Raw genomic sequence first — 16,447 nt, forward strand, 5'->3', positions numbered from 1 at the left:
TCCCTCCTTCCCTGAACCATTGATTATTGTTCTGCACCTTCCTCCGCTTCACCACCGTCTTACGCCCGAGCCGTACTCTTCTGTGCTCGCTCCTTTCGTTTTGTGCCTCGGCCTTCTCTGTGATTGGGGTCGCGACTTGCGCTTTGAACGACAGCTATAACCCGAAAACAATCTCTCGATCCTGGCATCATTGGGACGCAATTTGTTTCGACAAGCATCGTTTGCAAGCTGTCGAGGCCCTTTTTGGACTGCAGCCGATAGAGTTTTATATACCCCCAGAAATCAAACAAAGTCAGCTACCGACCGAACCCCTTCGATCATTTTATTCCGCCAGCCCGTCACATTTGCCTGATCGCTTCATGTTGCACCGATGGTTCTCGTTTGGTTACTAATATCTCTCTGCGTAGATAAACAATGCATTCTGTCAAGTTGTTCTCGGCCGTCTTGGCCGTCGCTGGCGCTGCTTCTGGTAGGTGATTTTCTTCCCAAGCTTGGCGCTCTCAAGTATTAATGAGATGATACAGCTGCCACGACCTGCACTAAGGACGTCAAGGTTACCCAGCCCACGCCCGTCATCGACTGCGATGTCGTTGATGCCGATGTCATCATCGACCAAGCTGTCTCCGGTAGCTTGAGCCTTGAGGGACCTAAGCAGATTACAGGTGACTTGATTGTCAACAACGCTACTCAACTTGTTGGCATCTCATCGTCTTCCATCAACGCCATTGGCGGCACTCTTCGCTTGCAAGGTCTTCAGCTCCTTAGCTCTTTCAACATGCAGGCCCTCAAATCTGTCAAGAGCCTCGAGCTTGTTAACCTGGCTCAGCTGAGCGGTCTGACTTTGGGTACCTCCGGTGTCACCAAGGCTACCTCCATCAAGATTCAGGACACCTTCATCAGCGATCTTAGCGGTCTTAATGTCGCTACCGCCGACAACATTACCATTGCCAACAATGGCCGTTTGACCATGTTCAACGCCAAGCTTGAGAACGTCACCTACACTCTTTCCGTCGTCGACAACGCTGGCGGCATGCAGATTAACATGTCCCGTCTTGAATCCGCGGGCGTTCTCGACTTCCGATCCATCAAGAGCTTCGATGCTCCCCTATTGCAGACTGCCAACCGTCTCAGCTTCCAGGAGAGCCCCGATCTGCTTTCCGTTTCCGCCAACAACTTGACTTCTATCAAGGACTCTCTTACTCTGGACAACAACAAGAAGCTTGCTAACATTTCCTTCACTTCTCTGGAGAAGATCAGTGGTGATATGACTATTCGCAACAACACTGCTCTCCTTAAGATTAACAAGTTCCCCCAGCTGAAGACTATTGGTGGTGCTGTGCTCTTGGCTGGTAGCTTCGACACGTACGTACATTTTTTTTTTGGGTATTACTGTTCGATTCTGCGGCCTTTGTTCTAACTGTGTACTCTCTGATAGTGTCGAGATCCCTAAGCTTAACGACATCAAGGGTGCTGTTACCGTCACTTCCACCACCGATATCTCCAGCTTCTGCAGCTTCTTTGACGATCTGAAGAAGAACAACGCCATCCAGGGCAAGGAGAGCTGCACATCAAACAACGCCAAGGCTAACGAGGGTGGCAAGGGCGGTACCTCTGGAAGTGGTAACAACACTGACTCTGCTGCCATGGGACTAGGCGTGAACCACGCCGTTCTGGGCTTTGCCGCTGTTGCTGGATTTGCGCAATTGTTTTAAGACATTCGGGTAGAAAAGGATACGACTTGGTGAAATTGGCGTCGTTGAGCTGTTCTTCCCCATATATTTTCCCGTTTTTCTTTAGCCGACAGTTCGCGGTATATCCTCCCCACCTGTACCAGGGCAGGCTGAGTGCCTTAAGGCGAACATGCCTGTGTACGTCTCATACATGCTAGGACTTAATAATGGATTGTATTTGTTTCTACTTGTAAAGTGACAAGAGGCCTTGGTGCATTACTGTAAAGTCGTTGCGTTTTCGTTGATCACCCCGTTGGGTGAAATTCGACGGACAGCACTAGCTCTTCACAAACCTCCGCCATGCAAAGTTAGGCACCCAACTTTGTCAAACAGGTACAGGCACGCAAACTCTAAAAAAATTGGATGGTCGTCGCTAAGCAACTATGGCGTGGGGTGTGCAACATTCCAAAGGCGTGTATTTACCGAAGCGCCGCTTTGTTTGTCCCGCAATTGGACAACTGGAACGTCAAACAACGACGATCGACCTGGTTATCATTTACCACAGAATGTCGTGGATGGCAACGGCACTCTGATTACTTGGTAGTGTCGTCATGTGTTTGCTGTGTACGACGGCTATCCACATTATCTACCGTACTACAAGGCAGTGTGGCACAATCTCATGGTGCTGTTTGGCGTGCCTTCCAGGCAAGTAAGGCTGATGAGTCACTCTTTGTGGCGGAGAAAACTGCTGTTGTGCTTGGCTCGATTGGCTGGATTGTTACTGTACTGGACGGGATGGCGTGAATCTTGTTTCGTGAGATGTTTGCGTGGATGATTATTCATCACGGTTATGGGCTTGTTCATGTCATGTGCATGTGTCTTTTCTTTGAGAATGTATGCTTCTTTGGGATTTGATATTTATCATGAGTGTTGCTAGTGTTACGTCTTCTATGTTATCGTCTAATATTGTTTGGTAAATGACATATATGTTGGAAGGTGGTATTTCGCGGCAGTTATGGAGGTCACGGAATCTTTCTTCAGCTTGTGGTTGTGCCTTGCAGCCGTGACATGCTAGACGACCAACGTCTTTGCTAAGACGAGAAGATGGATTTATGTGAGATATAAACGGGGATGCAGAGCGGATTATGAGGGGGTGTATACGCCTTTCTCGAATGTTTCGGAATCGTAAAACTTGGGTATTATCGTGTTGCCATTGAACACGCGACCGTCTAGCTCGTTGACTGCCTGTTTTTCATGTTTAATATGTATATTGACATTCACTGAATCATGGATTGGAGCAACGTACTCGTAGGGCAGACACTTGGTCTGTGAATTTTATAAAAACTTGACGAGTTGGTTGGTCGATGTAGAGACGTTCTACGCGGCCATACTACACACATGTCAGCCAAATATTGTGGTTGGTGATAGGATTGCACGTACCTTTTCTCCGCACTCTTCGCCAATTTCTTGCCCCAAACCATCAGAAATTTCGGTTTGCAGGTCAGGCATATTCTCCAGCATGTTCTGTAGGACAATGACATCGCTCATCGCACCCAACTTGCTGGGTTCTGCTTTGCTCTTGGAGCCGATGATCTTGCCTTTGCCACCAGGCTCTGCCCACCCACCGCCGTCGGCATCAGCTTTCTTACGCCGCTTTTCGACTTGCACTCGGAGAGGATTTATGATACCAGTCTCATTGGCGCCGAGACCGGTTCCTTGAGTCCAGCCGTATTTAGACATGAGCCGGTGGGCAAATCCAGCTTGGCCAGGACGATTCGAACGTCTCTCACTTTCTGGGTCATCCTGACCATCGTTGTCGCCGCCGAGAGTTGGCGGTGGAGAGTAGGCGTCGTCTTCGTTGTGAGCCTGGGAATCTGTGGGCTGATTGTACCGGATAGGAGCGCGTGATATGGTTGCTGAGTCTGTGGGTGGGGGAGGGGGCGGAGGAAGACCTGTTTGTGCGGGTGGTGAAGGAGGCGGTGGAGGTTGATTGTTTGAAGATAAAGCTAGGCGGCGGGCGTAGGCATCATCGCCACTTTCCTCTGGTGGTGGTGCTGAAGGAGGAGATGCCGGAGGAGGGGGTACAAAGCCATATGACGGAGGAGGTGCGAATTGGTCTGCAGATGTGTTAGTAAAAGCAAACGTTGAAATATTCTTGAGGGCAAGAATTAAATACATACTTGATGGTACTGGTCGTGAGTCCTCCTCATCATCGTCTGATATATCGCTTTCGTCATGTCTCTTCCGGTGCCGGTACAGCATCGCCTTCCACTCCCTCACCTCGTCTATCTTTTCATCACTTCTCAAATACTCTTCAATGTTGGTAGGTCTGGCGGGATCATATATCTCATCCCAATCCGTTTCAGCTTGCATCTGCTGTTGCTTCTTCTTCTTTTTACGTCCACCACGCTGCCGTTTTTCTCCAACACCATACCGCCACTCATCGTCCTCCGTGGCAGCCCAGTCAGCGAGAGTACTCTTGGCGGGGAGTCCGGTGGCTGACGTTGTAGAGGTAGGATCAGCTGATTGTGCTGAGTTTGTACCTGCTTCTGCCGCACTTGGAGGGTTTGAAGCTGATATTGACTTTGGAAATACGCTGCCTTTCGGTTTGGCTTGCTTTATGGGAGGGCGACGAATGGGTTGGAACCGAAGAGCTGGATCCAGAGACTTCTTTGCTTCGGCACCCGATTCACCTTGATTGTATAAAACTGGCGCAGAAGATATTGTGGCTGGAGCTGGATCATTAGGATCCATGAGGTTATCATAGAGAGAGAAAGGCGCCTTTGCCGGCGGTGGAGGTGGTGGTGCTGCCATTGTGAGTTTACACCGTCAACAGAGGACCGTTGCACAGTTCAATGTTCGAAAATGCTATTGGCTCATTGCAATCTTGCGAGAAAATAAGCTCGCTGCCGTCTACAGCTGACCAAGGCTTTGCAGGTCGTGGTGGGTGAAGCAGGCAGACAGACCAGTGCCGGAGAATCGTTGAAGGTTCAATCAAATGTCAACGTTTGAACTTGGACGTTGCTTTGATAATCCACACATCTTTGGTAGAACTCACCACCAGGCAGCTCATGCTTGGCAGGACAAGCCAACTCAGAGTCAAAGTGGCTGTCGGCTAAACAGCGGAGCTTTGCTCAGTATTGGCTCCTGGGGCACCTCAACTTGCCTTGGAGCTTGACATTCAAGGTTCAACTGTTGCTTGCCCCACCAAACCCCGCCAAAATTTCCGTGCAAACCATAAATCATCATCCTCAAGCTTTCGAAAGGGACAAACCATAACCTTACGTCCTCTCACCGTCTTATATAAAGGGGACACAGCTCTCTCTGGAGCTGCCCGTTGATTTCTACTAGTCTTCTGCACGGCTTCAATTTACCAACCACCTTATTCTCCTCTCGGCACAATATCAATACCGGCGCTTGCCACTCCGCGACCTATCTACCCACGCCGTATAAAAAGCACCTGGAACCCGCGAAAGTTTACCAATATTTAGCCATTTCACAACTAAATCCACAGACAACATGGCTGATCTCGCAAGCCGCATCACGGACCCCAACGAGTCGACCACTGATACTGCCAAGGATGCCTCAGCCGCTTCAAACGCGCAGGTCGACGGTGCATCTGCCGCCATCGGCGGCTCAGCCTTACACGAAGCAGACGGTGATGTAGAAGTCACCATTAGCGGTGGTGACAATGAGGCTCCTATATATTCGGCTTCTACATGGGATGATTTGGGATTGTACGTGCAACGAAAGGAGTTGGAAGCTTCGCTACTGGATTGCTAACCACTTTTGACATAGGTCAGAGCATATCCTGAAGGGTCTCTTGGCGGAGAACTTCTTGAAGCCATCCAAAATCCAAGGCAGATCATTGCCCCTCATGCTGAGCAATCCTCCCAAGAACATGGTCGCCCAGTCGCAGTCTGGTACCGGAAAGACTGTTGCCTTCCTCACGGCCAGTTTATCCCGTATCGATTTCACCCAGCCTGAGCAGCCACAGGCTTTGATCTTAGCACCTACGCAAGAACTGGCCGACCAGATCTACAGGAACATTCATACCATTGGACGATTTATCGAAAACCTCAAGGTTGCGCTTGCCATTCCGCAGAGGATTCCCCGAGGCGAGGCAGTCCGTGCCAGTGTGGTTGTCGGTACCCCAGGCACCGTCCTGGACCTGGGTCGCCGGAAGCAGCTGGATGGCTCCAAGCTGAAGGTCCTCGTTCTCGACGAGGCTGATAACATGTTGGACCAGGCTGGTCTAGGTGATCAATGTCTCCGTGTGAAGCTTCAGTGAGGACCAATCTTTCTCTATCTTACGTCAATGTAGTTGAACTGACAACCATATTAGACTCCTGCCCCCCGACACCAGGGCGAGCATCCAAGTGCTCCTCTTCTCCGCTACGTTCCCAGCACGTGTCAAGGATTATATTCCCAAGTTTGCCCCCAACGCAAACAGTTTGACTCTGAAGACGAAAGAGCTCACGGTCAAGGGCATCTCTCAAATGTTTATTGACTGCCCGGACGAGAACGCTCGATATGATATCCTCTGCAAACTCTACGGCCTGATGACTATTGGACAGTCGGTTATTTTCGTAAAGGTATGTGGTTCATTGCACACTATTAGCCATTTGGAATTAAAACCAACGTTCAAATAGACCCGTAAAAGTGCCAATGAAATCCAGCGGCGCATGACGGATGACGGCCACAAGGTCACTGTTCTGCATGGTGAATTCGACAGCAATGAACGACAAGAGTTACTCGCCAAGTTTCGCAGCGGAGAAAGCAAGGTCCTCATCACGACCAACTTATTGTCCCGTGGTATCGACGTCTCTAGTGTCTCCATGGTCATCAACTACGATATTCCGATGAAGCCTGGGCCGAAAGGGGACGAGCCCGATGCTGAGACATATCTGCACCGTATTGGACGAACTGGACGGTTCGGTCGCATTGGCGTCAGTATCAGCTTCGTTTATGATCAAAAGAGCTTTGACTCCCTTAGTGCTATCGCATTGCACTTTGGTATCGACTTGGTTAACTTGCCCACGGATGATTGGGATGAGGCTGAAGAGAAGGTCAAGCAAGTTATCAAGAAGAATAGCGCACAAGCCGCTTATGTTCCCAAGGTGGAGGACAACCAGCCAGCACCCGCATCAGCTTCTTAGGCATGGCCTGCTGCGGCACAGCCAATGGTTACCTTTTGGTGAATTGATTCCCCATACTCGAGGGTCAATCAATCACAATGGTGGGATGGTATAGGGCATTAGAACTTGTCCGAGACAAGATGGATTGGAATTCGTTGCTATTCTTTGGTCATGAGAGTGGAGTGGAACAATGCATGAAGAGATACCAATATCAGATTTTAAACAGTTCTGCAAGCAAATCACAAGACAAGGAAATGATGTAATGGTGAAGATGAGAGAGAGCAAGGGATACAAAAATTACTCTGCAGCTGGTCAGTGCCAGGTCGTTTGCGCAAAAATGTTTATTTACTTTGATCTATTCTCGCAACTCTCTCGATACCACCATCTGTGCGTCTCTGGTCTGCTCTGCACTTACTGCTGCAAGTGTGCACGTGTACTTCCCTCACCGTAACGCCATCGTGGGGTTCGCAGCATCATAAACCGAGCTCGCATGACTAGTTCATGTAGATTCCCGATTCTGAATCAAGCTATGACTTTCCAGACTGAAGCTGGTTGTGGCGGTTGTTTTGTTCCCATCCTCTGTGCTTCACCGCCGAGACCGCATCACATATTTACCAGGGTCCCCCAAAACCGAGATGACATGGCTTCCAATGGTCCCAGAAATACGGAGCACCACGAGTACCACCAGCGGCACAAAAACGAGACAAAGTCTCTGTGCTCCTGTATTACAGGAGTTGCGGTCACGCTTTTTTTTTTTTTGACGAGGCTGGTCGTCTTTCGCTCTGTCTAAGTGGATACAATCTCATGGGTGAACCAGCCTGGCTCAGACTGGCGTGGAGACCATAATGTCTTGACCTACGGACCTTGTCTGCATCGGTGACCCTGTCTACGGTCATTGCAATGTCCCTTTGCTACCGGAGATGCTACTTCATGCGAATTGATAAACAGGCTGGAAAAAGTGGACGGTGACGAGGACTCGAGAAATCGTCACCTCTGCTTGGGCACAAACGTTTATGCATGGTGGAGGGCCATCTTGGGGACCTTTGGACTGAATTGGCCCAAGGCTCGGGAGTCAATGGCTCCATGAGGGAGTTCAATTTGGTGAATGGGTGACGCAGAGGCAGATTTAAGTGACGCAAACACATGTACGGAGTAGGTATGGATGCTGCAATGATGAGAAGAATAAGAATACGCAGACGCAGAAAAGAAGTGTAGCACACACGGGCCAGGCCAAGGCGAGCCGGTCCTCGTCGAATGGGCTCGAGGCACGAGCCCATATGGAGTCTGGTCAGGTAAGTACAAGCAGGGTCAAGGCCCAAGGTTGCTTCGTTCTTGCCTTCTCTGGTATCTGGTTCGGAAGCACTTTCCCCAACGCCGACTTCATGCATACGAACTGCAGCTTTCAAACCAATGTCTCCGCCTCGTCCTGCAGCCGTGGCCTTTGGAGACGAGCCACGTTGCACAGTTGACTGTTCGAGGGAACAAATTGCAAGAGGATTCGAATCACACTTCTTGGGACGATTGATTGCAAACTGCTGCATCAAAAGGTGTGAATATGCCATCACCCCTTGGCCTGGTTGTACTAATCCAACCTGGGCTGCAGGGAAGAGGTTTCTGAATGGTTGAGCTGTGTCATTATTCAGCCAGGGTCTGGATGGGCTCCGCAACGCCAACTCAGCATCGAGGCCCAACCTACCGCTGCATCAAGGGTCCGCTTTCTCAACGACCTCTGCTCATGATTAGCTTGCCGTCCGCGATGCACCCCGACCATGGCCTGGTACATGCAGTCCCAAAGGGTCTCATTGTCTTGTTGTCGTCGGGCAGCAGCAGAAGCAATGCCTTCGTGAGGCAACGATTCCTGCCACTCCATTTCAAAGCTATGCCGAGAGGTCTTGGTCCAAGATACCAAGTCCTGAGGTTTTGTCTTGCCTTCAAGGCCCAATCGATGTCCGACGTCGCCGGCGCTCGGAGCGGCTATTGCCTGAGCAATGTTTGAGAAGCAGGACGAAGAAGAGACGACGCAATTATCTTGTACTCCGTACAGAACAGGAAACGATGGTGTGATCACCAGACGCCATTGGTGACGTTGTGATTGACTTCGCTTTCAACCACCGTTTCCGTCGGCGAGGCGGGGGTGACAAGGCTGGCTTTATGGCCTTCTTGAGTCACCAAGGTAAGGATTTTTATGATTGACTGTCAAATTTGGTTCCATCCATGAACCAGTTGACCATGTCGTGGGATTGGGACGTGCTTTTATCCAGCCAGGATGGGTCCCTCACCATGGGAACAGACGAGCCCATGTAAACCAGGGCTTCGTTTGGAGAAAGCGGTCAAGTTGTCTTGTCACTGGCAGTGGACGACGTCCCGCCTGTCCTGCAGACCATTTTTTTTATTTGCTGCTTTTCTGTCTGAAGGCTTTCTTGCATCTTACATCTCACATACAATTTACTTTTTTTGTTCACCAATTCTCTGTAGGTTGGTGTTGCCCTTTGCATTTTCATTTGCTGTTGTGCTGTTAGCATCGTCTGTGTGTGGGTTGCAGCCGCATAAAATTATCTGTACGACTACGTATTATTCCCCAAGCCCGGAATAAGCCCAAGCACCTCCGATTTCTCCCACTTGGCTGCCCTGTTCGGTGCATCTACCCGACTGCCCAATTCAATACCACATACGCCGTGACAGTAGTAAGACTGCTCTGTATGGCGGCTGTCACTGATTTAAGCGGTGCCCAACCCACCCTCTTGGCCGAGCCTCTAGTTCCCGAGGGAGCAGAGGACTCAACGACAGTATGAGTTACCCTTATGAGATTTCGTATTGTCCACATAGGACAAATATTGCATTCTCAAATGTACAATTCTCTGATTTCTCAAATGTGCAGTACTTCCAACAATCAGAATCTGAGGAGGAGGTAGAACTGGAAGAGGGGCATGAAGGTAAATGTTTTCCATATTTCACTCGGGTTACGATATTATGAGACTACTTGTGTGCTGGGGGGCTGGATTAAACTAACCGCACGTTCTAGATGGCGCAGATAACGGAGAGGGTGTAAGTGAAGAGCAACAGGCTACGGCCGAGGCCGAATCATCAAGTTCACCAGAGCCGAAGACGGAAGACGCGCCTAAATCAGACAAGAAGAGCAAGAAGAAGAACAAGAAGAACAAGAACAAGAGCAAGGAGAAGGAGAAGGAAGAGACTAAGGATACCCCACCCCCCGCGGAACCTACGAATAATGACGACAACGAGAAATCTGTAACGACATCACCTGGAGGAAAGAAGAAGGATAAGAAGGGAAAGAAGGGCAAGAAGGACAAGAAGAAGGGTGCAGCAAGCCCATCTTCTGGGGCAGCAGAACCCGAGGCCGAGGCCGAGGCCAAGGCCGAAGAGGCCAAACCAGAGGAAGTGAAGGAGGAGGTTCCTGTGGCGGAGGAAGAAGCTGCAGCTCCGGAACCGACGACTGAAGCCCCCGCAGAGGAAGCCGCTCCAGCAGTAGAAGTCGAACCGGAAGCAGTTCCTGAGATGAAGGAAGAACCTACCGCAGAAGAGCCCGCCGCGGAAGAGCCTGCCGCAGAAGAACCTGTCGCGGAAGAGCCTGCCGTAGAGCAACCTGCCACGGAAGAACCTATCGCAGAAGAGCCCACCGCAGAGGTAACGCCTGAGGAAGTACCAGGTGATGCGTCTGCCCCTGAAGCGGCCACGGAAGATGCCCCAGGGGAGGAAACGACTTCGGCCGACACGAAAGCGGCAGAGGAACCTGCCACAGAAGAAGTTCCCGCGGAGGAAGCAGCTTCAACAGAAGAGGCACCGCCCGAGGAGCCTGCCGCCGACGATACCGCAAAGCCTGTAGATGAAGCGACTGCTGCCGAGCCTGATGCTGAGCCCGCAACTGAGGCTGCCGCACTAGAAGAGCCTGCGGAAGAGCCAGTGGCCGAAGAAACTGTTGCTGTTGAGCCACAGGAAGATGCCGCTCCAGAGGCAGCCGAGGCGACTGCCGCTGACGATGCTACAGGTGAAACCCCGACAGAAGAAACCGCTGAAGAACCACCTGCCAAAGAGGAAGAATCTGCTCCGGAACCTGTGGTTGACGATGTGGCCCCTGAGGAGCCTGCAAGTGCCGAGCCTGCTGGTCAAGAAGCTGATGCCTCCGAGGAACCCGTCGCTGAGGTCGTGAATGAAGCTGCTGTTGACGCTCCTTCAACCGACGCTGCAACTGAAGATGCAGCAGCCGAAGAAACCACAGCGCCAGAGAAAGACATCGTAAAGACAGAATCGGCGCCAGTAGAATCTGACAACAACGAAAGCTCGGCGGAAGTAGCTCCCCCAGCGGCAGAAGAGGTTGCGGAGGAGCCAAAGCTTGAAGAAACCTCTGCTGAAGAGGGTCCAGTGTCTGTCGAAGCTGCATCAGAAGAAATGCCTGCCGATTCATCTACAGCAGAGGAACCTACTGCTGGTGAAGCTACGGAAGCCGACAAGGCTCCAGAACCGATTGCTGACGCCGACAAAAACCAAGAGTCAACCCCCGATGAGTCACAAGAAACCAAAGAGGATGTTCCCCCAACTGAATCAGAGGCAGCAGCAGCAGAAGAGCAGGCTGAGGAAACCGAAGCTTCGCCAGAGGATGAATCCGCACCAGTGGACGCACCAGAACCAGAGTCTGTTGCTGAACCGAAGGACGATTCTCCTGCCGACGTAGCTGAGCCTGAACCCACACCTGTAGAATCAGCAGCTGAAGAAGCTCAAACAGAAACAGCGGCACCTGAGCCAGACAACAATTCCGAAGAAGTTCAGCCAGACTCTGTTGAGGTAGCTGAAGTTGACACAGCCAAGGAAGAAGAATCTCAAGCCGACGCAGTTCTGCCGGAAGAAACTGAACCAGAGAGTGCTGCCCCTGAAGCACAACCGGAAACTGAGCCTGCTGCTGATCCCGCGCCGCCCGCTGAAGAACCCGCTTCTCAGGAATCAGTAACCGAAGAGCCTGAAGCTGAGGTTGTCGCTACAGAAGCAGCGGTGGCGGAAGTGCCAAAGGATGAACCAGAGGCTGCCATTGAAGACAAGCCTGAGACCGAAGAACTTCCGGCTGAGACTGTTACCTTGGCAGATGGTGATGCTGAAGCGACTGAACTTCAGACGGAAGAGACCACAACTGTAGCTGCTGTCGAAGGAGAGGCAACTCAGGAACCGGCCGCAGAATCTGAGGCCACAAAGATCGATGAGGTCGCCCCGACTGAAGAGGCAGGTGAGGTTACGACTGAATCTGCTGGCACCGAAACTGCCAACCCCGACGAAGAAGCTGCTGCTGCAGAGACTCAGCCGGAGGCGGCCAATGAGGAGGCCGCTGCTGCTACACCTTCCGAAGAGCCATCGGCAACAGACGCTGCGGTTGAGACACAAGCCGTCGAAGAAACACCTGCCGGGGAGGTGGTCGCTGAGACACCTAATGCAAGTGAGCATCAAGATGAAGAACAGGCATCTTCTGAACAGCCCGTTGCAGATGAGGCAAAACCTGAGGAACCATCATCTACTGAGCAACAGCCAGAGCAGTCTGCAGACGTTGGCGCTGAACAGACTGAAGCCGAAAACGTGGAAACCAAGAACTCTGATGTCAAAGACTCTGAAGAAGAACCGGTCACTGAACCCAAAGAAGACGTCACTGAAGCTCCGGCAGAGGAATCAAGTGCCCCAGCTTCAACAGAGGTCGAGGTGAACGAGGACAAGTCTGAACCAGCAGCCGAAGTGCAACCTGCTGAAACCGAAGCGGAAGCCGCTGCCCCAGAAACTGCAACTGCTGAAGCAGCAGAGCACCAAGATCCTGACCCTGACACTGCTGCTGCTCCGGCTAAAGATGAAGCGCCGCAAGCTGCAGATTCTCCATCATCTCCCAAGCAGGTTCACTTCTCAGAGACCGACGTTGTCATTACAGAAACCGCAACTGAAAATGCTGACGAGACGGATCCGCCTGCTGAAGCTAAGGAGGCGACGGAGGACTTGCAAGTGGAAGAACCGAAGACAGAATCTGCCGAGGTAGAGCCACACGCAGAAACTCCCGCTTCAGAAGAGCCTGCAGAAATTGCTTCAGAAGATGTTCCCGCTACCAACGAACAGGAGTCTGAGCCACAGCCTGAAGTTGCCAAGGATAAAGAGGGAGCACCAGCCGCCGTCGAGCCCGAAGCTCAACCAGATGAAGAAATTGCAGCTGAAGCAGGAGAAGGCAAGTCTGCGGAGGGAGAGGCAGTAAAGGATTCTGAAGATTCCGCGCAGTCCCCCGATGCTGAGACCCCAAGTGTCGACGGAATAGCATCGGAGGAAGTGACAGCAGAATCTGGGGCGGAAGAGCCTGCTGCTGAGGAACCCTCTGATGCTGCCGATGCCACTGCCGCTGAGCAGACAAAGGAGGTTGACGAAGAGGCTCCCGCAGACGTTGAGGAAAAGGCTGAGGTCGACACTGCTGCCGCAGATGTGGCACCCGAAGCTACTGACAGTGCAGAAAATGAGACTGATGCTCCCGCTGAAATCGAAACAAAAGAAGCTGAAGATCCTGCGGAAGCTACTGGTGAACCCTCCGAGGAAGAAGCTGTAGTTTCGCTTGAGCAGGCAGCTCCCGTCGAGATTGACCAAGAGAAAGCCGAAGGAACGACGGAAGCCGAAGAGCCGACCAAAGCTTCTGATGTAAGCCCGGATGTAACCTCTGCAGAGCCTACTGAGGAGGCGCCAGCAGACGAGGACAAATCCGCTCCCGCAGAGGAAAGCAACGTGCCCGAGGAAGACGCAGCTGCAGCGAAGACCGAAGAAGTCAACGCTGTTGAAGCCGAACCCACTGAATCTGCTATCGCCGAAGACACTACAGGCGTAGAGACTGCAGCGGATGCAAGTGAGACGCCAGACCAAGTAGAGGCAGAAGCAGAAGAAACTGCTGCGGCCGCCGCTGAAGCTACTGCTCCTGAAGAATCGGACGAGTCTAAAGTGGTAGAAGAGCAGGCTACTGCGGAGGATGCAGCCGCTGACGACACAGCTGAAGCGGCTGAAGCTGAAGCTCCTGAGGAAACCGTTACTGATGCAGCACCTACTGAAGAGGCCGTTACCCAAGAAGAAGCGGCAGTTGAAGAAACACAGACGTCGAAAGAAGTCGCCGAGGTTGCAGCAGAGGTGGCTGAAGATACCGAAGATGCGCCTGCAGTAGAGGAGCCAGAACCAGCGGATGAGCCCGCAGCGCCAGCAGAAAGTGACAAGCCGGAAGACGTTGCTGCGGCCGAAGAAGATGAAGTCGTCGCCGAGACGGCTGACGCTGAAGAACAAGACGACGTGGCTGATGTTAAACACGAACAGCCCGAACCAGCGTTAGTCGAGCTAGCCGAGCCTGAGGTCTGCGAGGAACCTACCCCTGTGGAAGAACCAGTCGCTGCAGCAGAAGAGACTACTGATGCACCTGCCGAGTCTACAGAGGCCAAGGAAGATGCAGAGCCTGTAGAAGAGCCAGCAGAGCAGGTCGAATCCGCCAACGTAGAACAGGCTGGTGAGCCAGAGGCCAAGGCTGAAGAACCCGCTGACGCCGAGCCAACTGCTGCTCAAGCTGAAGAGTCTCCCGCTGCCGCAGAGCCAGAGGCGGCCGAAGTTTCTGAAGCAGCAGATGATGATAATGACGAAGCAGAAGCTCCGGATGCCGACGAGACCAAAGCCCAAGTCGGTGTTCAGGATGAAGAGAAGCCAGAACCAGAGACGGAGGAACCAGCGGCCCCCGAAGAAGTCTCTGCCGATCCTGAACCTGACACTGCTGCCGAACCCGAGGTGGAAGCAGAACAGCCGACCGCTGAAGCAGCCGAGCCTGCTGAGCCCGCACCCGAGGCTGCAGAGGCTAAGGACTCAGAGGAGCCTGCTGAGGCCCCGGTTGTGGAGGAGGTACAACCGGAAGCCGAGCCAGAAAGCCAGGGACCTGTCCTTGAAGAACCTGCCGAAGAGTCAAAAGAGGTTGAGGCGCCAGAGCCCGAGGACGACTCCCTCAGCGGCACAACTGCTGCCATTGCCGCCGGAGTCGCTGTCGCAGCTGGAGGAGCTGCTCTCGCGGGTGCTCACTTGTCCAAGGACGATGAGCCGGAAGCCGCAAAAGACGAAAAGGACAAAGCCACCCCCACAGGTGTTCAGACACCAGAGGAGGAGGAGAGTAAGGATACTGTTGGGCCAATTCCAGGAGAGGAAAAGTTGACGCCCAAGTCGAAGAAAGGTGAGGAACTGCATTCTTTCCATGATACCCCTAGTGATTTTTCGGAAGTTGTTGAAGATACCAATTTGGAGAAAGACGGGGATGATGGTGATAATGGCGTTCTGGCGTTAAAGCAACAAGAGGAGGAAAAGGAATTGGAATTGGGATTGGAGCCTGCTACCCAGCAGGTCTTGGAGGAGGCTGCTGAGACGCAGCCTGAAGTCTCGGAAGAGATTCCCGAAGAAACTGCAGTTGATAGCGGAGAACCCGCCGCAATTGTGACCGAGGAGCCAGTCATAGACACGGAGGAACCGGTTGTTGACGCCGATGAGCCTGCTATTGACATTGAGGAGCCCGCTGATATTGAAGGGCCCGATGTCGTCACCGAGGAGCGCACTGTCATGGATGATGTGCCTCCTATGGACGCTGAAGAGGTGCCTGTTGTCGACGTCAAAGAACTTGTTGTCGACACTGAAGAGCCTGCTGACACTAAGGAGCTTGTTGTCGACAATGCGGAGCTTACTGCCGCTTCTGAAGAGCGTGCCGGTGTTGCTGAGGAGTCAATCGATGCTGCTTTGGAGCCTGCAGCAATTGTTACTGACGAACTTGTGGTCGATGCCAATGAGCCTCTTATTACCGACGAGGAGCCTGCCGACGATCTCAAAGAACCTGATGTAATAATTACTGAGGACCTTGCTTCTCAGGAGCCCACCGTCGTTGCCGAGGAACCTCCTGTCGCCGCGGAGGAGCCTAATGATACTACGTCCAACGATCTTGTGGTGGATGTCGAGTCTGTTGATATCAAGGAGCCTCTCGTTGTCGTTGAAGAATCTACCGCCGATCTTAACGAGCCTGTCGTAACCGTTATTGAGGAACCTCCTGTTGGGGAGCTGGCTACCGAGGGATCCACTCGCAATGAGCCTGCTGCTGAAGAACTTGCTGTCGAAGAACCTGCTGTCGAACCTGCTGCTGAGAAACCTGTTGAAGATCTCCCTGCAGAAGTACCCCCTACTGAGGAGCCAGCTGTTAAGGAGCCAGTTAAGGAGCAACCTACTGCTGAAGATCCTGCCGTCGAAGAGCTCGCTGCCGAGATTCCTGCCGTTGAAGAATCTCACGCCGAGGAGCCTCTTGCCGAGGAACTTCCTGCTCAAGAGCCTTTTGCTGCAGAGCCTGCTAATGAGGAAGTTCCTGACTGAAGCACCTAGTTTGCTCAAAGGAACCTTTCCCGGCACGAAGAAAATTCTGCTCTGTAGAAGAATCTAGCTGTCCAATATCTCTCTCCCGCTGCTTATATCCTCTCCTGTTCTAGTCACTCGTTTTCCTCTTGTCGCTGTTCTATAGATACTTTCCACTGATTACTACTGTATTCTTTCTATCGATCTTCTCCTGCACTGTGAGCGAACTGTTTGGCTCCTCTCAGATCCGCTCGTCGCCCACCCTTATCTGCC

The 16,447-nt window shown here is 52.2% G+C and overlaps 5 protein-coding genes across 5 annotated transcripts; 4 read left to right on the forward strand and 1 right to left on the reverse strand.

Annotated features, from left to right (window-relative positions):
* Window positions 1-414: 414 nt before the first annotated feature.
* VFPPC_16561 (ECM33-like protein) lies at window positions 415-1,712 on the forward strand (the record flags this gene model as incomplete). The annotated part of the gene is made up of 3 exons (XM_018294314.1): window positions 415-469; window positions 525-1,362; window positions 1,436-1,712. The coding sequence occupies 3 exons, from the start codon at window positions 415-417 to the stop codon at window positions 1,710-1,712; spliced, it is 1,170 nt and encodes a 389-aa protein (XP_018139512.1).
* A 1,101-nt stretch (window positions 1,713-2,813) lies between these two features.
* VFPPC_09591 (G-patch domain-containing protein) lies at window positions 2,814-4,484 on the reverse strand (the record flags this gene model as incomplete). The annotated part of the gene is made up of 4 exons (XM_018288102.1): window positions 2,814-2,915; window positions 2,977-3,060; window positions 3,111-3,787; window positions 3,851-4,484. 4 exons carry the CDS (start codon window positions 4,482-4,484, stop codon window positions 2,814-2,816), a joined length of 1,497 nt encoding a protein of 498 aa, XP_018139511.1.
* A 705-nt stretch (window positions 4,485-5,189) lies between these two features.
* Window positions 5,190-6,829, forward strand: VFPPC_09590 (ATP-dependent RNA helicase DBP5; the record flags this gene model as incomplete). The annotated part of the gene is made up of 4 exons (XM_018288101.1): window positions 5,190-5,407; window positions 5,469-5,957; window positions 6,016-6,265; window positions 6,323-6,829. The coding sequence occupies 4 exons, from the start codon at window positions 5,190-5,192 to the stop codon at window positions 6,827-6,829; spliced, it is 1,464 nt and encodes a 487-aa protein (XP_018139510.1).
* A 469-nt stretch (window positions 6,830-7,298) lies between these two features.
* On the forward strand, window positions 7,299-7,654 carry VFPPC_18122 (hypothetical protein; the record flags this gene model as incomplete). Its single annotated transcript, XM_022429778.1, has 2 exons — window positions 7,299-7,552; window positions 7,600-7,654. 2 exons carry the CDS (start codon window positions 7,299-7,301, stop codon window positions 7,652-7,654), a joined length of 309 nt encoding a protein of 102 aa, XP_022285190.1.
* Window positions 7,655-9,507: 1,853 nt separating this feature from the next.
* Window positions 9,508-16,195, forward strand: VFPPC_18123 (hypothetical protein; the record flags this gene model as incomplete). Its single annotated transcript, XM_022429779.1, has 3 exons — window positions 9,508-9,594; window positions 9,687-9,741; window positions 9,831-16,195. 3 exons carry the CDS (start codon window positions 9,508-9,510, stop codon window positions 16,193-16,195), a joined length of 6,507 nt encoding a protein of 2,168 aa, XP_022285191.1.
* Window positions 16,196-16,447: the final 252 nt, after the last annotated feature.

This window comes from Pochonia chlamydosporia, chromosome 7 (genome assembly GCF_001653235.2).
Source record: "Pochonia chlamydosporia 170 chromosome 7, whole genome shotgun sequence".
NCBI classification, from domain to species: Eukaryota; Fungi; Ascomycota; class Sordariomycetes; order Hypocreales; family Clavicipitaceae; genus Pochonia; species Pochonia chlamydosporia.